The sequence below is a fragment of the Trachypithecus francoisi genome, unplaced genomic scaffold, assembly GCF_009764315.1.
Source record: "Trachypithecus francoisi isolate TF-2019V2 unplaced genomic scaffold, Tfra_2.0 Lachesis_group15, whole genome shotgun sequence".
Classification (NCBI taxonomy): Eukaryota; Metazoa; Chordata; class Mammalia; order Primates; family Cercopithecidae; genus Trachypithecus; species Trachypithecus francoisi.
The window spans coordinates 60,448,744-60,474,281 of record NW_022681460.1 but is presented as its reverse complement, the minus strand read 5'-3'; the positions used below and the strand labels follow the sequence as shown (position 1 = coordinate 60,474,281).

The 25,538-nt window shown below is 45.0% G+C and overlaps 1 protein-coding gene across 2 annotated transcripts in view; it reads right to left on the bottom strand.

Moving 5' to 3' along the window:
* Positions 1 to 25,089, bottom strand: part of CNKSR3 (CNKSR family member 3) — a 101,896-nt gene extending 76,807 nt beyond the window's left edge. The window contains exon 1 of one of the 2 annotated variants that reach the window (XM_033234986.1): positions 24,372 to 25,089. In XM_033234986.1, the coding sequence (XP_033090877.1) occupies positions 24,372 to 24,423 (52 nt within the window). In that variant the 5' untranslated portion in view covers positions 24,424 to 25,089. Of the gene's footprint in view, positions 1 to 24,173; positions 24,244 to 24,371 lie in introns of those variants that run through there. The other variant, XM_033234987.1, reaches the window with a different exon arrangement.
* Between the last annotated feature and the right edge of the window lie 449 nt (positions 25,090 to 25,538).

Below are 25,538 nucleotides of genomic sequence, written 5' to 3'. Positions count from 1 at the left end.
TTTTTAGACGGAGTCTCTCTCCATCTCCCAGACTGGAGTACAGTGGTTGCGATCTCGGCTCATGGCAGCCTCTGCCTCCTGGGTTCCAGTGATTTCTCCTGCCTCGGCCTCCTGGGTAGCTGGGATTACAGGCACGGGCCACCATGCCCAGCTAATTTTTATTTTATTTTATTTTATTTCATTTTATTTTATTTTATTTTTTGAGATGGAGTCTTGCACTGTCACCTAGGCTGGAATGCAATGGCACGATCTTGGTTCACCACAATCTCCCCCTCCCAGGTTCCAGCGATTCTCCTGCCTCAGCCTCCCGAGTAGCTGAGATTACAGGCACCTACCACCACACCCAGCTAATCTTTTGTATTTTTAGTAGAGACAAGGTTTCACTATGTTGGCCAGACTGGTCTCGAACTCCTGACCTCAGGTGATCTGCTTGCCTCGGCCTCCCAAAGTGCTAGGATTACAGACGTGAGCCACTATACTTGGCCATCTTTTTAAAATATTTTCTAATGAAAAATTTTTACTTTTTTAAGTTAAAATAGAGACAGGGATCCCACTTTGTTACCCAGGTTGGTCTCGAACTCATGGGCTCAAGCAGTCTTCCTGCCTCAGCCTCCCAAAGTGTTGGGATTACAGGCGTGAGCCACTGTGCCCAGCCTTCTCTTTTTTGGGGGGGGCGGGAGGCCATTTCAAACAGTTCTCCTGCCTCAGTCTCCTGAGTAGCTGGGACTACAGGCACGTGCCACCACACCCAGCTAATTTTTGTATTTTTAGTTTCAACACCACTGCATAAAGGATGTGGGATCTAGTTTTCTCTTTACTATTCCTCTCACCGATGGGCAATTTACTATTTATAAAAGGCAGAGTATCCTTGTTTGATTTGAGATTGAAACTACCCTGTCGGAAGATGTGAATTTTTTTTCCAGGATAAGCCTGAGTTCTAAGCAACAAAAGTAGCACCCAGTGCTTTATTAAGCGCTTCAAATATGGCTGATATTATGATAAATGCTTCACTCACATTATCTCATTTAGCCCTGAAAACAAACCCTGAAAGTTTAGTAACAGCACGATTCCAAGTTTAAAGATGAGCTAGTTGACTAAACAATGTACATAAATTGGCCAACATCAGGCAACCGTGACAGGCAGCAAAGGATCCAAACTTGGGCAGCTCCTGAAGAGCCCTGGTTCTCCAGTACTGTGTCACCTGCAGCAGCCACAATGTTTCAGAATGAGGAACAGCCCACCCACAAACACACTGATTTATCCAGCCCCAACAGAGACAGGAAGAGACTATGAATGAATGGATACATGAATACATTTTCTCTCCAGGCAAAATCCCTAAAAGTAAAACAATTATTCTCTATTGCAGGCAATTAACTACAGGCATGGGCTCCCACCTTCACCCAAAACAGACATGCTGAAGCCGGAGCCATGGTTTTTATAGGCTGATTCCACCTTTGTTGGACAAAGAGACTTTAGGGTTTTACCTTGTTCCCTATCAAATATTTACTAAAGACCTTTATTACGAGGGCCTTAATTTGAATAAACAGATGCCATCCTTGACCATCTAAAGGACAAAGTTAACACTACTATCACTTGGCTTTGAGATGAAAATAATCATTTTTAAAAGAGAGAAAGAATGTTAACTACATGTTACCACATGAAACAAAAAACAAACCAAACAACTCTAATCTAAACATCTTATCAACAGTATGTCACTTTCACTACAACTTTAGATCTGTAAAGCACAAACAAAACCAGCAATAACAACGATAAGATCTAAACTATGCAATCTGCTTTTATAAGAAAAGTAAGGTAGTCTCAAAATGTTTTTATAATGTTGTAGTTACATAATTACCACCAAAGAAGATAATTACCAACCTTAACCCACAAAATTGGTGTGAGATCTTTTGATGACAATTAAGTCATTATAACAGAATTGATTCCACATCATTTACCACTCCCAGGAAGTCTACCACAGTTCTATTTAAAAAGGCAGATTCTTCTTAGATTTCTTCCTGAATTCCTAAGGTTGCTTATGGACATTTGTACTTTTTTATTTCTTTGTTATTAGTTACTCTTAGGAAATAGTCCTTTTCTCTTTAATTCATTAGACCATGATTTTAGGAGATGGGATTTCTACAGCACGACTGGAACATTACATATCAAGTTAAAACTTCATTTTAAAATATGAAAATATGAAAAAGATACTAATACACATGCTATCTTAGGGAAATATTTTTTCAATATTCATTCTAGGGATGGATCTTTTTAAAAGATAAAGGAGGAGAAAGAAGAACACCCTCAGGATGTGAAAACAAGGCCACTGATACCAAAAAAAAGTTACAAAACAGAATTTCAAATTGCTAAAATATACAGATGAGGATGCTAAATTCAAAGTTAAAATAACAGCTATCCATGTCCTCCAAGAGATCATATATTTAGAAATCATGACTGGGGTCGGGGGTGACAGGAGCAGAAAAATTGGGACTGTTTTTTTAAAAGGTAACTATTAAAAACTTAAAATGTGCCTTGTGAAATTACTTTCAAATCACATCCCACTGATTTCTAACTTTGCACTGTTGAAAATGGAAGTTGTCCCAGAATTGAGTGTACGTTTAACCCCGGGAATGATGCGACAACCCCGACCACGTGAACAATCTGGAAAACGACACAAAGGGGAGGGCGAGCGGCTGCACCCTTCAGAGGTGGGGTCTTGTGGGTTTGGGGTTTTTTGTCATTCTGCCTAATCAATTCCCATTCATTTCAAGTATAACCTGTGTGCTCTTACAGGGTTCAGGAACTCAGAAATAAATACCTACATGGCTGCTTCTGGATCTGGTACAACAAATATATGATTCCCCTGGGTTTGTGTCTGAGATGCTCACTCAGTATTTTCAAGATTTCCGTGTAAAGTCACCCTATTGCTGCTGCTGGGCACAATGACTCACACCTATAATTCCAGCACTTTGGGAGGCCAAGGTGGGCAGATCACTTGAGGTCAGGAGTTCAAGACTAGTCTGGGTAACATGGTGAAATCCCATCTCGACTAAAAATACAAAAATTAGCCTGGCGTGGTGGTGCACGCCCGTAGTCCCAGCTACTTGGGAGGCTGAGGCACAAGAATCGCTTGAACCTGAGAGGTGGAGGTTGCAGTAAGCCGAGATCCTACCACCGCACTCCCCCTGGGTGACCGAGCGAGAGTCCATTTCAAAAAAAAAAAAAAAAGTCACTGTATTCTATATTATTAGTATATGGGTATAAATACTAATAAATACTAGGTATAGTGAAATGGGGGGGGTGGGCAGTGTTGTGTTGGAAATACTGGACTATGTTGTTTATCTTAAGTGTACCCTTCTTTGAGGGCGTGGGATGGGGGAATCCTAACTCTTAGATGATTGATATTTCTGACCACTTCCAGAGAAAAAATACCAACTAATGCTATGCTTTGGCTTCTCCCACTAGAGTCAAGTCTCTGAACATATAAAGACTAAATGACATCCTCAGTTAGAAACAATGACTAACCGGGCATCAGCAACGGGCAGTGGATCACAGGTGACAACACAGAAAACACCCACAGCTCAAGGTGTGACCTCCAGGGAACACTTCCCTCCAAACTTCCCACATCTGGGCTCCTCCGCCTTCCCCGCCCCAGTCTCCCTCCTCTCCATTCATCACGGCTCCCCTTTCCTCTCCCACTCCCTGTCAGTTCAAACTCCCATCTCTTTTTTTTAGCCTAGGTCAATGTGTTAGTAGTTCCTTCTTTCTTTAATGAAGAGTTTTTTATGTTTTCTTATGCTTAAGGTTAGCTCAGTTTTACATTTCACAGATCAAAGGAAATAAATACCCAGTCAGTCAAGTTCCTTTTTGCACAGAGCCTTTAAGTGACTTTTCCTTTGGAGATCCAGGAGCTTCCCCTACGGTAGGGTGACTGGGCCACTCCAGGTCTAAAACCCATTTAGTGCTACATCCCATTAAAGAGAGGACAGTGCCTGATAGAATTCTGAATCAAATAATGAGCCCTAAAAAATAAATACACGTATATGTATATTTATATGTATATATCTAAGTATATGTTTACATGCATATATATCATATGTATTTATGTATTATGCACGTATTATGATACATACATATATGTATGTGTGTATTGTGTGTATATGTGTACAATGTATTTAATATGTATAATGTATCTATTATATGTGTGCACACACAATACATATATACTAATACACAGTTCCTCTACAAAGGAAGGCCACGAAAAGATCTTCATTCCTTCCTTGCATCCCACCTGCTTGGAGGCTTACAGACGGGCTTGGTGACCTAACACGCGACTCCCGACTCTCCAGCCTCATCTGTTTCCATTCAACTCACAACAGATCCAGCACATCGGCTTCTTTCAGTGGCTGACAAATGTCAAAATGCCATGCTGTCTCTTGCCTCCCAGGTTTCTGCCAAGAACATTCTCCTGCCCTAGACCTAGCTACCTCCTGCTCATCCCACAGGTCTCTATTTATTTTATTTTTATTTTTCTTGAGACAGAGTTTCGCTCTGTTGCCCGGGCTGGAGCACAATGGCATGATCTTGGCTCACTGCAACCTCCGCCTCCCAGGTTAAAGTGATTCTCCTGCCTCAGCCTCCCGAGTAGCTGGGATTACAGGCGCCTGCCACCATGCCCAGCTAATTTTGTATTTTTGGTAGAGATGAGGGTTCTCCATGTTGGTCAGGCTGGTCTTGAACTCCTGACCTCAGGTGATCCGCCCACCTTGGCCTCCCAAAGTGCTGGGATTACAGGCGTGAGCCACTGTACCTGGCCCAGGTCTCAATTAAAGGTCTCTTCCTCCACGAAGCCTTCTCTTGCAGCGCCCATTCATATATGCGTGAGATACTCCTCCTCTGCACTTCTATGATGCCCTGTAGCCTAAATGCCTGTTGATTTCTCTGTACTCCACTTAATTGAAGGCACCAAACAAAGAGGGCCCCTGTCTTATTCATTGCACCTAGAAAAGAACTTGATAAACGGTAGGTACTCAATAAAAACAGTTGGCAAATTCTATTTCAAGTTGATTGGTTTCTCTCCAGTCGCACCAGTTTTCCTGCTAACAAATGCCTTCCACCTAGAGTCTGTACCAAACATGACATATATATGATTTCATGGCATTCTGAATGTGTTAGATAAATCTTGAAAGATATAAAGGTAAATCATTAGTAACAAGGAATTCTTCCAAGGTTTTGGATCTGTCCATAACAAATCTTTTCTGCTTACATGGGTAAGGTATAGACTAACATCAAACTCAGAGAGAGAGCTATTTACTCATTTCCTGCTCTTCATTTCCAAAATGATGTGGAAAAAAAAAATGAAGAGATAATTTCTGCTGAATAACTCTTCTCTGTAGAAGCCACCAGTACATAGTCATTCACTAAATGAATGGCATTGTTAGTATTAAAATAAGGGATTGTATAATCTACAGTGTCCTGTTACCCAGTTCAGGGAGGGCATAACATGTCCCCATTTATCAGATATCTAGTTACCAAACAGTTGATTACAGATTTTAAAGGAATTAAAAGGCATTCTCAGTCATCCTCCCTCACAGCAGTATTTGCCCCAGTTGATCACTACCTCCTTCTGGGAACACCTCCTTTGCTTGCCTCTGGCCATCACCCTCCCCTAGTTCTCTTCCTACTTAACTGGCAGCAACTTCACTGCAATCCTTGCTGGTTGCTCAGCTCCCAGATTTCTAAAGACTACAATGCCCTAGATTCCTTTCCTTGTCTCCCTACTCTCACTCACTTGGTGAGGTCATCCAGTCTGAAAGATTTAATACCATCTGCACCCCAATGGCCAGCAAATTTGTCTCCAATATCAACCTTTCTGGTTAATCCCAGCACATATATCCCACCATCTCCCTCACTTGGTGGGTGAATGGGCACTGCAAAATTAAAAGCCAGATCTTCCCAGCACTTTGTGAGGCTGAGGGAGGCAGATCACTTGATGAGCTCAGGAGTCTGGGACCAGCATGCCAACATGGTGAAACCCCATCTCTACTAAAAATACAAAAATTAGCCTAGCGTGATGGCGCATGCCTGTAATCCCAGCTACTAGGGTAGCTGAGGCAGGAGAATCTCTTGAACCCAGGAGACGGAGACTGCAGTGATCAGGGATTGTGCCACTGCACTCCAGCCTGGGTGACAGAGTGGAACTGTCTCAAAAAAAAAAAAAACAACAACAACACATATCTTTCCTTAACCTGCTTGCTTCTCCCACCTCTCAGGAGATGGCAACTCTTATCCTTCCAATTCCTCGGATCAAACACTTCAAGGGTATCCTCTTACACTCAAATTCGATCTCCCAGTAAATCCTACTGGCCTTTCAGAATACCCAGAACCTGGCCACCTCTCAATCTCTTTCATGTGACTACTGCCATGGCATCTGAACTGGTTCCCTGATCCCACCCTTGCACAGCCACCGTTATCATTTTTAAATGTAAATCTGATAACACTTCTTGGCTCAAAGTCCCCCACTAGCTCCCCAAACACTGACTGTAAGCCGAAGTACTGATCAGGTCTCTAGGGCTCCACACTCTCGGCTTCCCCTTGGTCACGATGCCTCAGGAACACTGGCTGTCGCAGGACACATGCACTCGCTGTTCCCTTTGTCAAGAACATTCTTCCCCCATTAGCCACATTGCTCTGTGAAATCTTTCCCTCGTCACCCTAGTTAAAACTACATCCCCACTCCTCCAAATCCACCTGTGGCCCTTCCCAATGGCATCTATCACATCCACGCACTATGAATTTTACAATCATCTTTCTACCCTACCAGAATATCAGCTCCGAGAAGATAGGAACTGCTGTCTCTTTCATTGCCACATCCTTAGCTCTCAGACAGTGCATGGCACACAGCAGGCACTCAATAGATGTGTTTAATAAATGCACAGTGAATAGCAACCTTCTCCAGCCTTAGTGGGAGTGCGAATTAACTGGGCACTTTAGTTAACAGGCAATGGGTGAGGGGAGTTGGAGTTAGCCTGCATTCATCCATTCTCACATGGTTATAAAAAACTACCTGAGACTGGGTAATTTATAGAGAAAAGTTTAGTTGACTCCTGTTCTGCAGGCTGTACAGGAGGCATGGCTGGGAAGCCTCAGGAAACTGACAATCATGTCAGAAGGTGAAGAGGAGGCAGGCACACATGGCAGCAACGGGGAGAGCACCAAGGGGAAAGTGTTACACTCTGTCAATCAATCAGGTCTCGTGAGAACTCACTCACTATCATGAGAACAGCTGGGGGAAATGTGCCCCCCATGATCCAATCACCTCCTACCAGGTCCCTCCTCCAACACTAAGGATCACAGCTCAAGATGAGATTGGAGTGGAGACACAGAGCCAAACCATATCACAGCCCCTAATGTGTTCCAGTGACACTGAACTCCACTGAAAGCTTCACTTCCAGAGCTAGCTAGGATTAATAAGAAATCATTTCAGAATACCAGGTAAATTAGTATATCAGTCCATTCTCACACAGCTATGACAACATACCTGAGACTGGGTAATTTATAAAGGAAAGAGGTTTCATTGATTCGCAGTTCCACATGGCTGGGGAGGCCTCCAGAAACTTACAATCATGGCAGAAGAGGAAGCAAACACGTCCTTCTTCACATTATGTCAGGAAGGAGAAGAATAAGAGGTAAGTGAAGCAGGAAGCCCCTTATGAAACCATCAGATCTCATGAGAACTCACCCACTATCACGAGAATAGCATGGGGGAAACCGCCCCCATGATTCAATAACCTCCCGCCAGGTCCCTCCCATGACACGTGGGGATTATGGGAGCTACAATTCAAGACGAGATTTGGTTGGGGACACATCCAAACCGCATCAATGGGGTTTGTTTTAATTTTAAAATCAGACATGAGAAATTAGCAAGTTTTAACAGAACTGTCAAGGAAACAGAACATGGGGGAGAGAAATGTAAGAAAAATAATTTATAAGAAAAATAATCTATCATTTAATAGCTAATCCTATTAAGCAAATGATTTATTAACCTAACCTGAGAGAAGGCATAGAAGAAATCACCTCTACTTCTAAGGGCTTGTTGGGCCAATGATGAATAAGAAAACAGGCCACCCTTTCACCCTCTTCCACCCTCTTCCTTCAGCACCAAACCTTGAAGAGCCCTACATACCCCTGATCCTCCCATCAGTATTCTATTCACCCTCTTGCCTTGGCAATCCTAAGGAGGCACAAATCCCAGGCACAAATCACCCACCCAAACAGCAACTGCAGCCAGTTATGTTAGCCAGAACTGCTTATCTCACCAAGCACTGGACAAGACTTCAGGGATTATGCCAAGATGCATTTTGCATTGATCAGCACTGATTTTAGATCTCCATTGACATGCTGTCCTGTAGGTCTCTAATCCTCTGATTTTATTTTGTAGTCTATGACTTAGGATGCACTATACAGAAATAATTCTGGGTGTCATAGTCATGTATATTGCATCATTTCACACTCAAGCTTGAGGACTTGAATTTCAACTAACACTGCCCTATTCTAACACATTTCATGTGCCAGGCTGCATGATACTTGCACCTCATTAAAACATGACACAATTAGAATGCTGTAGTAAGAGAGGGCATTGCATTTTCTTAAATGTTTGAATCATGGATGTATCCTTGTTGCTATCAAGGAAGATGTATCATCTACAAACTAGAGCAGCTTTTGAGATTGGTATCTGTAAATTGTCCTCACTCTTAAACCCACATAGCAGTTCCTTCCCAGAATTCAACCCCTTTTTTTTTTTTTTTTAGAGATAGCTTTTGGGCTTTTCTGTCACCCAAGCTGTAGTACAGTGATGTGATCATAGCTTACTGTATCCTCAAACTCCTAGGCTCAAACAATCCTCCTGCCTCTACCTCTCAAGTAGCTGGGACTATAGGTGTGCACAACCACACCCACTCATCTTTCAATTTTTTTTTTTTTTTTGTAGAGACAGAGTCTCACTGTGTTGTCCAGGCTGGTTTTAAACTCCTGACCTCAAGCTATCCTCCTGCCTCAGCCTCTCAAAGTGCTCGGATTACAGGCCTGAGCCACTGTGTCCAGCCTCAATGCATTTCTAATGATATGGCCACACTAAGTCACTGATACACAAAACCTGGAGTTACAGTTCTCCCTCTCACCACTCCCACGTGCATTCAGACGCTGCCAGGGCACACAGAGGACTCCTATGTGGCGCCTCTCTCTGCATCCTTCCCTACCTTTCGGTTCCGAGGCCTCTGCTTGAGTTCAGGCCCTTTCAACTCTCACCAGGAGACAGGTCCAACAGCCACCTCCTCAACCCTCCCCATTGCCACAGCTCTGTCATCAAGACACCACCTTTCAAAGCTCTGTACTATATCCCTATTATCTAGTGAATTCAGAACAAACTCGCTAAAAGTCAGTGTCTCACAAAGTGTGATTCACAGATCACCCCAAAAGACTTACCTGGCCACCTGATAGACATGCAGCCCTCACTACATATGACATTACCAGGATTTCTGGCAGTTAAAGCCAAGAACTGTTTCATTCTAATGACTCTGATGTCCACTAACAGCTAAGTACCCACACCCTAAATCTAGCATTCAAAAGACATGGCTAGACACATCTGGCTATGAGGGACTAATATCTATCAAGCCAACCCCGACAACACTAAAAAAGAAATAAAGATGAGCTGGCTGTTTGAAGGTAACAGAGAACAGCTAAGGCAGCCAGGACTTGAGGGGTCACAAAGACATGAAAGTGAATCCAACCTTCTCTCCCACATTTCCCTTTAAGGCTTTTCTGGTTCCACAGCAGCCGGGAGGAGAGGTCAGGCAGGAAGCAGCCAGGGCTCTGAGTACAAGAGAAGCACCATCTGATTGCTTTAATAGGAGCAAACAAGAGAATAAAGCCATCTTTCATTCTGTCCTCTATACATAACCAATGTGGGCATTTTGATGTATTTCCTTCTAGTCTTTTTTAAACATAGAGTCACATGATCTCAGAATTTTAACATATGAGAGCATTAGAACCTAAAAACATTAAGTGACTACCCAAAGGTCAAACAGTCCCCATAAAATATATTTTAAAATCCACCTTGTCCCATTTACAAGAGCCCAATCGTATATCAAAAAGAGAAAAGAAGTAGATACACTATTCCCTAGAATTTTTGAGTGGTAAGACTACAGGTTAAAATTAAGTAGATCAATTTGATTCATAATGCTAATGATGTAAATGTTTCTCCCTCGTCCTCAAAACCTTTTATCAGGCCAAACTTAACGCTGGTGCCTCCTAAGTGCCTCTAGGGGAGAGGTCAGGCTCTGGAATCAAATGCCTCTTGATTCAAACCCTATTTGCTATCTACGCAAACTCAGACACATCAGGGTTTGGTTTCCTTAACTCTAAGATGAAGATGATAAAAGCACCCGATATCAAATAAGCATTGTGAAGGCGAAATGAGAAAATGCATGAGAAGCCTTAGCAAGAGCCTGGCCCTTAAAGAATCGTGATCAAGGCCGGGCGCAGCGGCTCACTCCTGCAATCCCAGCACTTTGGGAGACTGAGGCAGGAGGATCGTTTTGAGCTCAGGAATTTGAAACCAGCCTAGGAAACATAATGAGACCTCGTTTCTAATAAAGTTCAAAAAAAATTAGCCGGGTGTGGTGATGCATGCTTGTGGTTCCTGCTACTTAGGAGGCTGAGGCAGGAGGATCTCTTGAGCCCTGGAGGTCAAAGCTGCAGTGAGCCCTGATTGTGCCAGTGCACTCCAGCCTGGGTGACAGAGGAAGACCTGTCTCAAAAGCAAAACAGAGAGAGAGAAAAAAAGCTACACATCTCAGCTGTTCACCGCTGCCTCCCTACTAAATTGCCAGCTTCCTGGACACGGATTTCATTTACATCTACTCACCTGCCTGTCCCTAGCATAAAGCAGAGTAATTGGTACAAAAAAGGAAATCTGTACTTTTTTGATTTTAGCTTTTAGAAAGGGAGTTAATGGTTGAAATAAAAACCTAGTGAAGGTTTATCAAAATGTCATCCACAATAAATACATATGGTATGCTTATCTGTACATGTGTGTATATAGACTTATGTATATATATAGTCTGTATACTTACAATGCAAACTGAAAGGCTACAATATTCTCTAGTGTTTAAGAAGTTTTGTAAATTGTGTTTTGGGGTGAGTACTATCCTGGATTAAGAACTGAAGCTGGTGTGTTTCTTGTTTGTTTCATTTCCAGATGCAGAGCACCTTGAAGATGGAAAGAACCTTGAGTCAACAGATAACTTACTAATTTACACAGGACCCCATTAACCAGAATGGAGATGTGGGGGGGGCGCACTTCCTATTTTAGGTGATATGTGAAAACTTTCTGTGCAAACACAAACAGCTCCTGGCAGAGGCCAATATTATACAGCCACTGTGGGGAGGTAAACTCAACCAAGAGAAGCCAAATTCCTGTTTTTACCCTGAAGAGTAACTATTAAGTGGTTTGCTGAGTACATCAGGACATGAGTGTTTCTGGCTAAATAATACCTGCATGGAATTACACGTTGCAATTTTAGGAAAAACAGAATTAGGTAAATAGGAAAAACAAATTACACATTAAAAAAGGTTTACTAAACAGCTGATGAATTACCATGTAGCCAATTTTACTCACATCTTACAGGTATGTTTCTCACTGGACAATTAACACCTGACCATTGCTGTCCACAGAGGAAATTGCAAACTGGCAAATATGTTTTGTTTGGTCTATGTCAAAATAAAAGCTATAGACAATTTTGTGAACACTGGGAAATGTCACATAGAAACCCAGATTTACAGCTTCATTTGACAAGAACAAAAAAAACAACAACAAAAATCAGAAGCTCTGGAAACTTTATATCCACAATCAGCAGAAACCAGACAACACATGGCTTTGGGTTTGCCTCAGTCTCCACCACTCCCTACTGTCACACGCCCCCAGACTGCAACTTCTGACATTGCCTCCTGGCCCCTGTAGGCATCCGTGTTTGCAATTTCTGTTACAAGTCTCAGGGCCATTCCATGTCTTTGGTGTTCACTTCTATAGTGTCTTTTTTATTCTGGACTCTCATGGGTTTTGCCAAAACTACAGGTTCAAATTCCATGTACACTGATTCAACGTTCACAACGTCCACCTACTAAGACAAAAGAGCTTTTCGCTTTGAAATGCAACATGTTTGTGACTCAGTATTTCTCTTTTCTGATTTTTCTTTCCCTCACTTCTCATCTCCATGCTTTGTTCAAAGCCAAATCCTGAGTGCTAAGTGAGGAAGCACAACTATCTTCTTGCAATGGAGTTGGCAGGGGAGGGTGTTACATTCTGCTCCCCTATTCGAGTCGGGTCTGGAAATTCCACATGAAAGCTAAACAGATCCTTTCAGACCCATGAAACATGCCCCTCCTGTGTGTTCCTGGGCTGAGCACTCACAGGGACACAACAGAAGGATGCCCAGGGCTTGGGGTTTAACAGGTGGCTAAGAGACCAAGGGGATACCAGCTTTAACTCTTCCCTGTCTATTCTGCAGAAAGGACACTTACAAGCCAAGGTGCATTACTCATCCACTTAAATATGTCACCACTGTCCTTACTGGAAACATTGTCTTTCTTAATCAGTCATGACGTATTAGCAAAAAACTGTCGACAGGCATTATGAGGAAGAGTCTGGTTTATATCACCTATTTCCACAGAGTCCACATGAGTGGTGAACACCACTGCTTCTCCCATTTTAGCCTGTACCAGAATTCCCTGAGGAGTCTGTTAGCTTCCTGGATCCCACCCCCAGAGTTTCCGATTCTGCAGGTCTGGGGTGGGGCCCAGGAATTTACAAGTCTATATTCCCAGGTGAGGCTGGTATTGAAGAAGTGAGTTTAATAACAATGGTGACAGGATGTTGAGAAGGCCCACATATACGTGCCTGGGAGTCTCTTCAAAAGCTCGGTATAAACACTTCAGGAGTCAGGTACAACCGTCTTATATTTATAGGTACTTTAAGTACCTATATCATTAAGTTTCTCCATTCCATGGTGCCAATCTCTGCTGGTTTTTTTTTTTTTTTGGGGGGGGGGTTCTTTTAGTAGAGACAGGGTCTCACTATGTTGCCCAAGTTGATCTTGAACTCCTGAGCCCAAGCCATCCTCCTGCCTCAGCCTCCCAAAGTGCTGGGATTATAGGCGTGAGCCACTATGCCTGGCCTGGCCATCTCTGATTTGATCCAAGAAAGAATGAAGAATTTCTCCAGCTCCAGGCCGGGCGCGGTGGCTCAAGCCTGTAATCCCAGTACTTTGGGAGGCCGAGATGGGCGGATCACGAGGTCAGGAGATCGAGACCATCCTGGCTAACATGGTGAAACCCCGTCTCTACTAAAAAATACAAAAAACTAGCCAGACGAGGTGGCGGGCGCCTGTAGTCCCAGCTACTTGGGAGGCTGAGGCAGGAGAATGGCGTAAACCCGGGAGGCGGAGCTTGCAGTGAGCTGAGATCCGGCCACTGCACTCCAGCCTGGGCGACAGAGCAAGACTCCGTCTCAAAAAAAAAAAAGAATTTCTCCAGCTCCAAGAAGGGTTTTTCTTTATTCAGCTTTATGTAAAATTCTTCAAATTGGCCTAGAGGTACTTAGAATCAAACCACTTCAAACCATGTGTCTCTAGGCATCTTACTAGCAAATAGTATTTATGTTTTTTTAAATACTTATTAGTAACAATTTAAGGCTTTAGTGTACAGAGTTGCTTCCTAAATGCCACCCACAGTTGTGTCATCTGCTCATGGTTAGTTTAAGACTCCAGTTGGAATCCCTGTTAAGATGGTGCTGACAACTTTAACAGGTGTTACATGAAGTCTGATCCACCCTACAAATTAAGCTAGTTTTCCTCTATTTCAAAGATCATATTCCAACTAGTATTTTGACTTGATTCTCCTGAAGACATTGTAATGTAAAATTACTGCAAGAACATGCAAAATTGTTCAATTAATGCATATGTAAGTAAAATTAGAAACACACACACACACACACATACACATCCACTCCCAAACCCAAAGCACTGAATTTCCCCTCTCTGCAAATCTCTGAAAATAGGAAATAGAATGCTTCCTTTCACTAAAAGGTTATCCTCAGGAAAGCATGATTCAGATTATCATAATCGCCGCCTTTTCTGATAGAAAGCATGTAGGGGTTTTCCTCTGATGGAACTGACAGACTGGCTCCTTTCGGGGGACTCACAGCTGGGTGTGAGCAAGGGATTAAGGCTTCCGGGTTATTCTAATATCAGCCTCCCCTCCCTCAGCTGCCTCTCCCACTCCTTCCCCTCTATGGAGAAGTGATATATTATGTGTTTAAAACTATGCCCAGCTCTTGTTGAAAATTTATCAAAATACCATCTATTCCACCAACAGTATGGAAGCTATAGTTTCTGTAGCAAAAATTAGGATAGTCTGTCAGTAGAGAAAATATTTTAAGTCAGATATACCAGTTTCTTTACTCAAATACTTTAAAAAGTTACCACATAGAAAGCTTTCTAATTTCTCCATCTTATTGACTCACATTCTAAGGAGCTGCTTTGCCTTAATAAACACAACCGCATTTGCCCTTCTGATCCCAGGTTTAAAAATGTTCCATCAGCCATTTGATGTCAAAGAAAACAAAGTAGGCTAAGTCCAATTTCACAAAAACCCTATTCATAGATGAATAAACAGCTTCAGAAACTGTAGCCCCAGCAAAAAGTGCCAGAAAACAACAATGATATGAACAAGGCAGAAAGACAGAGGGCGCTCTCTATTCTAAATGACCATCATACACCGCCAGAGAGGAGCCAGCGGAAAAGGAAAGCATCTACCTACCTTAGCCCTGGCAGGAGGGGAAAGAATGGGCAGACATCCCAACTTCAAATCTAATGTTTATATGACTGAGATTGGAAGTTGTCAATGACCCAGCTGTAACTAGAACTTCGTTTCACAAAGACTGGAACCACCAACACCTGAATCCAAGACACCATTGCCTCCAGAATACTGCAATGCCTTCCAGCTGGATTTCCTGAATTCACTTCTGCACCAAAAGCCTGACTGATCTTTCAACACACAGATCAAATACTGTCACTCTCTGCTTTCCAACACAACTATAAAAAATATTGCACCTTCCTGACCACGACTTGTAAGCCCCTACATGATCTGGACCCTGTGTGTCTCTCTCTCATCTGCTCTTCATCCGCCACCCCCACCCTCGCTCTCATGACCCCACCACAACTTCCTTTTCTCAAACCCTCCAAGCCCATTCCCACCTCAGGGCCTGTGCATGAGTTATTCCCTCTCCTACAATGCCTTCTCCCTAATTTTCTGATCGCTGGTTCCTTCCTACCTTTCATGCCTACATGTCACTCTGAAAGGCTTCCCTGATGACTTCATCCAAAGGAGTCCCCCACCCAGTCCCTCTCCCTCACCTCTCTGCTTTATTTTCTGATTCATGCTTATCAGTAGAAATTTTCTTATTCATCTGTTTTGTGGTTGGTGGTGGCGTTTGTCACCCACACATCTACCACACTAAAGCAGGGACTATGGATTCCCAGCACTTAGAACAATACCTAAAACCAAGAAGGTCCTCCTAAGAACAGGGCGAAGGCGTCCAAGCAAACAATGAGAAAACGGAAGACGGACTTAATTTCACTTACCTCTGTATAACAACAAAAGGGTGAATAGAATTGTCATAAATTATTAGTAAGCACATGAAGGGTGACAGCCACAACAATATTAAATATTTAAATAAAAATACCCCAATTACACTACCAGTTAACCTGAGTTATTATTGATTATGAATAATAAGTGGGTGAACACATACGCCATACGTTATGCAAGAGGCTTTCCCTGTATTTATTTCCTCTTTTAATTCCACACATATGCCATACGTTATACAAAGGGCTTTCCCTTTTTTTTGGAGATGGAATCTCGCTCTTGTCGCCCAGGCTGGAGTGCAATGGCACGATCTCAGCTCACCACAACCTCTGCCTCCCGGGTTCAAGAGATTCTCCTGCATCGGTCTCCTGAGTAGCTAGGATTACAGGCGCCCGGCACTGTGCCCAGCAAATTTTTATTTTTTTTTTAGTAGAGACGGGGTTTCACCATGTTGGCCAGGCTGGTCTCAAACTCCTAACCTCAGGTGATCCACACGCCTCGGCCTCCCAAAGTGCTGGGATTACAGGCGTGAGCCACCACACCCGGCCTCCGACACTTGTTGGTTAGGAAGGAACTAGAAGGCACCATCTGGATAGAGGAGGAACCAGGAACGGGACAGGACCACAGAACAGAAGCCTTCTGTGAAGCCTGGTCCCAGCTCTTCACCTCTGGACCTTGGACAACTCATTTCACTTCCAAAAGCCTCCTCCACGCTGCTCATCTGCAGTGGAAACTGCCTTCCTGTGCATCTCCAGGCTTGGGGTGAGTCAAATGAGAACAAACGCAGAAGTGCCCTGCAGAACTCATGAAAATAACATCTGATTTTTTCACTTAAAGCCTACATAATGGGTAAGCCAGTGATGACACGCCAGAAATAACATAAATGAGAGGAACGAGGGAAAGCAAAGCAAGAACACTCAGGTCCGGGAGCTGGAAGACGACAGTCTGGGTGAAAAGAGAGGCAGTGACACAGGCATGTGGACACAGACGGGAGGGCCCCTCTTGGTTCCTCACATCAAGGGGAATGCACAAAGGAGCCGAAGCAGGAGTGGTCACTCGCCAATCCCATGGATAAAGGATGGAGACACCCCAGCCTCAGCGCAACACATAGATTTGTGCCAAATTTTGAGACCTGCCATGGTTATTCAATATTCCTGAAATGACATTTGGTGTCATTTCCTATCAACAATAAAATCTCCACCAAAAGTCAGCTAAGTGTGGTAAACGCCATGTGGTCACCAACTATAGGATGGTGTGACTAGCCAAAAGCCCATCTCATCCTCCCAGGTCCTACTGAGGATCCCGAGAACAAACTTCAACCACAGTGACCACTGACCACCCCACAACTCCCTTCTTGCTACTTGTATTAAAGATATTTTTAGGCCGGGCGCGGTGGCTCAAGCCTGTAATCCCAGCACTTTGGGAGGCCAAGACGGGCGGATCACGAGGTCAGGAGATCAAGACCATCCTGGCTAACCTGGTGAAACCCCGTCTCTACTAAAAAATACAAAAATCTAGCCGGGCGAGGTGGCGGGCACCTGTAGTCCCAGCTACTCGGGAGGCTGAGGCAGGAGAATGGCATAAACCCGGGAGGCGCAGCATGCAGTGAGCTGAGATCCAGCCACTGCACTCCAGCCTGGGCGACACAGCAAGACTCCGTCTCAAAAAAAAAAAAAAAAAAAGATTTTTTTAAAGCGGGGGGCAGGCGGCAGTCTGAGCATGGTGGCTCCCACCTGTAATTCCAACACTTTGGGAGACCGAGCAGGGAGGATCACTGCAGACCAGGAGTTCCAGAGATCAGCCTGGGCAATACCACAAGACCCAGCTCTACAAAGATTTTTTTTTTAATTAGCCAGGTGTAGTGGCATGTGCCTGTGGTCCCAGCTACTTGGGAGGTTGACACAGGACGATCACTCAAGCCTCAAGCCCTGGAGATTGAGGCCACAATGAGCTATGACCATGCCACCGCATTCTAGCCTGGGCAACAGAGCAAGACCCTGCCCTTATTTTCTTTTTTTTTCGAGACGGAGTCTGGTTCTGTGGCCCAGGCTGGAGTGCAGTAGTGCGATCTCGGCTCACTGCAAGCTCTGCCTCCCGGGTTCACGCCATTCTCCTGCCTCAGCCTCCCGAGTAGCTGGGACTACAGGCGCCCACCACCATGCCTGGCTAGTTTTTTGTATTTTTTAGTAGAGATGGGGTTTCACCATGTTAGCCAGGATGGTCTCGATCTCCTGACGTCGTGATCTGCTTGCCTCGGCCTCCCAAAGTGCTGGGATTACAGGCGTGAGCCACTGCACCCGGCCCTTTATTTTTTCTTCTTCTTCTTTTAAGGTTGTTATAAGAACTCTTCAAGGAATAAGGAAGAAATCTCAAGGGAAATGTCTCCTTTATTTTACTAAGAATTGCCTGATGCTGTTGCTGGGTGGTGCTTATAAATATAAGCACACATGGTAAGACTGGTTTTTTGCCTTAATTAGTGGCCAAGTCAAGCATCCTCAAATTAAGTGTCATCATTCCAGAATGTAAATGAAACAGCTGGAGTACATACTAGACCAGATAGCCCAACACTACAGTAGCAGGACTCCAGCAAAGTTTGAAAACACGTCTGCAGCTACGTGCTAGAACAGTGCTTCTCTAACTGTGATGGGTGCATGAATTGCCAGGGGATCTCATTAAAATGCAGATTCTGATTCACCAGGCCCAAGCTTCTGCATCTCTAACAAGCTCCCAGGTGATACTGAAGTTGCTGGTCACAGACCAGGTGCCAGACAGGGGCCAACAGTTGACAGCAAAAACCATCCTATGCCATCCTCACTGCAAGCCCAGGTATAATTTTTTAGAAGTGAGGAAATATGGCTCAAACTAATTTACCCAAGGAAAGTTCATGATATTTGCAAGAGGTATTTATCACTCCAGTAATCAAGAACCTTCCTGATCAGCTGCAAGTTCTGCCCTGGATCCTCTGACCAGCTGGCAAACGGCGGAGAAATCTCTTTGACACTGACAGGTGCCCCTGGATGATAAGAATGAACCTTATGAAAGACTTGACTGCTCAGAGAGAACAGTTTGTGTCCTGGAGCTATAGGAAAAAGGAAGAGAGGAAGCAATAAAAACAAGGAGTAGAAATTTATGGAGAGCTTACATAAGATCACACAGTCAAAAGCAGAACTGGGACACAAACTGAGTCCGGCTCCAGAACCCATGCTCTGAACCACTCAGCTCCACCACCTGGTACAAGTAATCAAAGTGACAAAGTGATGGAGTTCGGGAGAGCCCCAGAGAGACCACCACTGATAATTAGGGGACCCTGAGCAAATTCTCTCTCTCTGCTTCAGTTTCTTTAATATGGGCTGGAAATTATTCATACACATCACTGGGTTTTCTAAGGATGAAATGAAAGAGGCTGGACAGGGACAGTGCCTCACATTTGTAATCCCAGCACTCTGAGAGGCCGAGGTGGGAGGATCACTTGAGCTCAGGACAAGATCAGCCTGGGCAACAGAGTGAGACCCCATCCTGCATTAAAAAATAATAATAATAAGTAAAGAATTTTTATAATAAGGGAGCCTAAATAAAGCACTTAGAACAGCATCTGCCAAGATAATAAATGCATCAATCAATGTTTTTGTGTTATTAAGAGAATTTTATCACTGGAGTGCAGGAGAGAGAATGGAACCAAGGAGAGGGTGGAATGAAGAGCTTTTCTGAACTATGGCCAAATGGTAGACCTACAGCTGCTAAAAGAAAAAGGCCTCCCTTTCCCAGGGACCACAGAGGCTAAAAGAAAAGGTATAACCTAAACTGGAATCAAGGTAACAAAAAGAACTGCCTGTGTCTGGACGACAGCAAGAAGGGCCTAACCGTGCAAGGTAGTACATTGCAGTTGACCTATGATGTATCAGATCGCTATAGTTAACTTGGAAATTCCAGCCTTTCCACGACCAAATAGTGAAGCACCTTAAGACTGCTATGCATCATAAACAAATAGACATGACAGGGAAAGAGCAGGGCCGGAGGCCTACACCTTCAGCAAGCAAGTCCCCTTTTCTCTTGTTGGTGATGGGGACTGCTACCAAAACTAGCAGCACCAGAAGCTGGCCAGAGAGCCTTCTCTCCTGGAACCACAGCTGGGTTTTGTAGATGTGCTGACTCAACCACACAATTTTATTATTATTATTATTTTTTTTTTTTTTTTTTTTTGAGACGGAGGCTTGCTCTGTCCCCCAGGCTGGAGCACAGTGGCGCGATCTCGCCTCACTGCAAGCTCAGCCTCCCGGGTTCACGCCATTCTCCTGCCTCAGCCTCCCAAGTAGCTGGGACTACAGGCGACCGCCACCACGCCCAGCTACTTTTTTTGTACTTTTTAGTAGAGATGGGGTTTCATCATGTTAGCCAGAATGGCCTCGATATCCTGACCTCATGATCCGCCCGCCTCGGCCTCCCAAAGTGCTGGGACTACAGGCGTGAGCCACCGCGCCCGGCCAACTACACAATCATTGAGAGCCTACCCACTCTAGGCTGATCAATGGCCAAGGCTAGGACAGTTCTGCTGGGACAGCCAGTCCCACTTCTTCCTCGTCGAAGGCACTCCCCAGTGGCCTTAAAGCAGAAACATGACTTGTGTGTGGTAGCTGCATTCGACAATGAAATTTCTCATATTTAAATCAAGCTTAGAGAAAAGGACCTCATGTAAGTTCAGATTCTGACCTAAGAAGATTGAACAGGAATGAAGACATAACGCTATTTCTAAAACACGGCTGGATATAAGCAGAGAATGTGGCACATGTCTACTCTGAGAACTGAGCTATGAAAATCAGTGCATGTAAATCCCTGTTGCCTGCCTACCAATATCTATTCTCCCCTTTTTCCTCTCTGACCAAACTCCAAGTTTTTTTTCAGGGTCACAATGTACCAAACTTAAAAAAAAAAAGAAAGGAAAGAAAAAGAAAGAGGAGCAAAGGGAGGGAAGGAAGGAAGGAAGGAAGGAAGGAAGGAAGGAAGGAAGGAAGGAAGGAGAAAGAGAAAGAAGAAAACAAACAAAAGAAGGAAAAAGAAAGAAATTACAGTGACCAGCCTTCCCTGCTGCATGAGGTGGCCATGTCACATTTCTGGCACCTGAGATGTAAGCCAGGTCACTTGATAGTTTTTCAAAGAACTCTTTAAAGGGGAACACTTGGTTGCTATCTGTCTTCTGTCTTCCATGAGTCTCCCTTCTGCCTGGAATAGGAAGACAATCATGCAGGAGCCGCCACCTTGCACTGAAGCACTAAGTATGAAAATGAACACCATGTGCCAGGCCATACCCTAAGCCATGTGCTACGAATGGCTGAACAAGATGGCAGCGCCATGGAACCCCCTACATGTTGTAAAAGATCATTTGCTTTGCAAAGGCGTTCACTGAATTGACTGGCAAGGTGCCATGAACTAGGAATAAATTTGATTTACAAATAACTTTCTGACATGAACTAAAGACAGAGAATAACACAGACATATACTGGATGAGTCTCCTCCACTAACATATGCTATTCAGACCGAATCCTGAAGATCTATTCATAAATGTAAAGATTCTCGGTGTGGTCTAGGTGTGGCCTTGGGAAGAAACTCACGAGAAAATGGAGTGGAATGAAGCCAAACCACCTGCTCTGCTGGGTGACATCAGTCAACCACTCTGTGACTCAGTTTCCTCAACTGCAAAATGGAAATAACTGTTTCTACCTCAAAGGTGGTTGTGCCTATTAAATGAGCTGATATTTGTACAATGCTTAGACATGTGCCTGACACACTGCTTAATAATTACTGAGGATCCACTAACATTATGGTAAAATTGGTGACAGTGTAGTTAAACACTAATAATAAAAGCCAGACAGATTAATTCATTCTGTAGACAACAACTTATTTCCTAAGGCACACATCTGTCAAACAACAAGGACATGAGATCCAACTGTCAACTGTGGCCAGGTTTAGACAGTTTTAAATCTAAGGCCTTCAATGGTTCTCATAATCGCCCTACCCAGATTCATGCAATACCAAGAGTCACAAAGTCTACATGAAGGGCTGCTTATCAGTAGCATGTATTTATAAAATAAAGGTTGGGTAAAGAGATTAGCAAAGAGCACTAAAAATAGTCCTATAAGCAAACAAGCTTTTGTAAGTCGACAGTTCATTAAAAAGTCAATACTTGAGCATCATTACTATGAGAAATATTCACGTAATGGGTCATGCAACTTGGAAGATTGCAGCCTCTTATCATCTTAGCCATCTTTTTTAGATTGGAACACAGAAAGTATCCAGATCTTTCTACAAGGCTGTATTTCAGAGTCCAAAAGGGCACAGGCAAATGTGTAAATTAGCCAAGTGCCAACCACAGGTATGTAACCTAGTAAGTATCGTAGGTATTGAGCCAGCCATAGATATTCTTTCAGGTCAGGAGAAAACTTTTACCAGATGAAAGTAATCTCAACTAATTCATAACATCAAGGCAACTGGATAACAAAAACATGCTTTAATCTACTCTCCCTTTTAAATATTCAACAAACATAACAGGATGTGATTTTACACTTCTTTTCCAATCCCAAGAGGGACAAAAAAAAGACAGTCTTGAGGGTGTGAAGATCTCACTCCATCATCTTCCTGTGTGCCTGTTACCATTTTCCTGGTTGTACATTATCAGCTAAGCTGGCAGAGGCTCAGAAAAGCCAGGGTGGTAAGATGTAACCCTTTCTTTCCTCTACAGCAGAACTGTCCAATAGAAATATAGCAGAAGCCACAAATATGAGCCACGTGTAATTTTAGATTTTCTAGGAAACATATGTAAGAAGGTAAAAATAAACAGGTGAAGTTTATTTTAGTAATATATTTTATTTAACCTATCAAAATACTATCATTTCCACATATAATAAAAAGTATTAAGATATTTCATGTTCTTTTTTTCATACCAAGTCTTCAAATGCCATGTATATTTTAGACTCACAGCACATTGCAATTCTAACCAGCCACATTTCAAGGGCTGGAGAGCCACAAGTGGTACTGGTTACTAAGTTGGACAGAGCGGCTCTAGAAGTCAATAGTAGCTGAAATTTGCAGTGTCTCAAGTTGATTTTATGAGGGACATACAGATAAAATAGATATCAACTCAGTTTCAGCAAGTTGCCAGCCTAGGGAATTTGGTAGCATCTTGAATGAAGGAACACACCTCATTTCAAACTAGTGTGGGCATGGATGGCTTTTAAGCTAATGCTTCCTACCAAGTACTGGCAATGCCACTTACTCTTTACCCAGGGAAACCTAGTCACCAATGCAAAAGCATGTGTTGTTTTTAGCTTCATTTTACATAGGAGTCCAGGAAATTCTGCTCACTTGACAAACCCGTTCTCAAGGAATTCTCCCAGAGGAGCAGGAAATGGTCAGACATACCCGCTGACACACCCCACACACCTCGGACATCCTATTCCACGTGGTCTATGTGTAAGTCACAGGCATGAGAAATGAGATGTAGCAGTGATCAGCTTTCATTATGCTGCAGCTATGGGTGGGACGGTTTGAAAGCTGACCTGGTCTTACCAGTATTACCTACCTCGCAGGCTTACTGTGATGACCAAGGGCAGTAACAGAGAGAGCTCTTAGCAAACTGTAAAGCGCTATAAAATTCTAGTTATTACTGAGAAAGAACACCATTCCTCACCTGGAAGAGCAGATAGAAAAACAAATACTACCTCGAAACAGAGATGTCGTTGGGGATGGGGGGAAACCATGAAAATACAGATTGTTCTTGGTGGACTTTGTTCTCTTGCAAGTACAGAAAAAGGTTGAGTAAACTCTAGTACCTTTCCCTCAAAATCGTGGGAGACACTGAAAAGTAAGCGAGCCAGCTAGAAGGACAAGCTTCTTCTACCTCTGCTCATTTCTCCCACCCCACCCTCCCCCCACCGCCTCAGTCCCACTGCCTTCCTCATCCCAAATACTGTATGAATCAAGACAGTGATTCCAAACAATTAGATTTCTCCTTCCCAGGGCTTCCCTGTGGCCTGAAAATGCAGCGCCACCGGGGATACTGGCGCCTCCCGCAGCAAAAGTCACTGCCTCCCCGGGAGTCCTGGCTGGAGGTTTCTCTCCGGCGCAAATGCCACGGTGTTGGCTCTTGCGCGGCCCTCTCGCCTTCTCCAACAAAAACAGACAGGCTTGGCGACCCGCCGGAGTCTCCCTCTACCTGTCCGACCGCCCCGTCACGCCTGCGGACGGCTCTGGGCAGGAGGCATGGACGAGGTCCGGCAGGAGTCACCCACACAAAGGCGCCTTGTGCCTCTGCGCTCGGGTCCCCGAGTCGCCCGGCACCGCACCCGGGCCAGGCAGGGAGAGCGCCCCCCGGATCGAGTGCCGAGTCCCGAGATCGACATCACCAGACCTCAACCTCCACAGAAAGGCCACCCCTACTCCCTGGTTTAAGGATGGGGCTCCCCTCGGCTTGCCACAATCCGCACCCCGGAAAGGAAGAGCTCGGAGCAGGTATGAGAGATACGGGCGCACAGGCCACTCGGCAGAAGTTTGCATTGTCACCGGGCTGTGCCCTCACCGCTTCTCGCCGGGAGGAAGGGCCAAGCACCCCCTTCCCCAGTTCCCCGCCCAACCATCCCCGAGGCTGGAGGACTCCGGATACTCCCCCCGCAAGGCCCGCGCACCTCTAGTCCAGTCCACCACTTGTTTGGGGCTCCACTTGGTCACGGGTTCCATGGTAAACGGCTTCGCCTCTCGCTGGGTTGGAGAGTAGGAGATAAAGTGTTGCTGCCTGTGCTCCGGTGCCCCTTCCCGGGAGGGCGCGCCCGCGGCTGCTCCCCTGCGCCCAAGCGACTTCGTCAAGGCTGCATGGCCGCGGTCAGCGGGTCGTCCCAGCGCAGCTCCGCCAGGGGAGCCTGGCCCTCTTCCTCCAGCTGCCACAGTCCAGCTGCAGCTCCTCCTTCCCCCGCCGCCGCCGGGATCCCGGGCACAGCTGCTGCTCCTGGGCGACGGCAGCTGCAGGCACGCCGGGCTGCGACCCCAGACCCCTGGCCTCGGCTCGGCACGGGAGCCTCCCGGGCCGTGACCACTTCCTTAGTTCTCCTGAGACGCGATCGTCTCTCCCTCGGCCCGTCTTCTCGCCGGCTGGTTCCCCGGGGTCCCCGCTCCGCGTGCGCTGGCGTCCCGGAGCCTTCCCGGCCCAGGTCCCACCTCCTGCACCGCCCTCCCGTGCCGCACTGGCAGGGAAGAGCGCAGAGCGTGCGCGCTGGGGTTGCAAAGTTTCAGCTCCGGTCACTGCAAACCGAATAAAAGAGAGGGCGGGGCCGAGGGGCCAGGGAAACGCGTGGGAGGGGGCGGGTCCGCCCGAAGCGGCCGACTCCGGTTACTTTCCCTCTCTAAGCCGGTCTGTCTCACACCCGCAGCGTCCTGGGCCCTGCTTTCCTTTTCAAGGGGCGGGTTGTAGATCGCGCGCGCACCCTGGAGAGCCCGCTGGCTTGTGTGAGGCCCTGGCCCTGTGGGTAGCAGAACACTCTGTCTCGCTGTGAGCAACAATACACTAAAAAAAAAAAAAAGTAAGATCTGCATGTTCTGTTCATTTCAAATGCTTTATGTCGTAATACTACTCTGCCATTAAGCCGTCATTCTAAATTTATTAAAGTAGAACAATTTTTTTTTTAGATGGAGTCTCCCTCTGTCGCCCAGGCTGGAGTGCAGTGGCACGATCTCGGCTCACTGCAGCCTCTGCCTCCCAGGTTCCAGCGATTCTCCCGCCTCAGCATCCCGAGTAGCTGGGATTACAGGGGCCCGCCACCACGCCCGGCTAATTTTTGTATTTTTAGTAGAGACGGGGT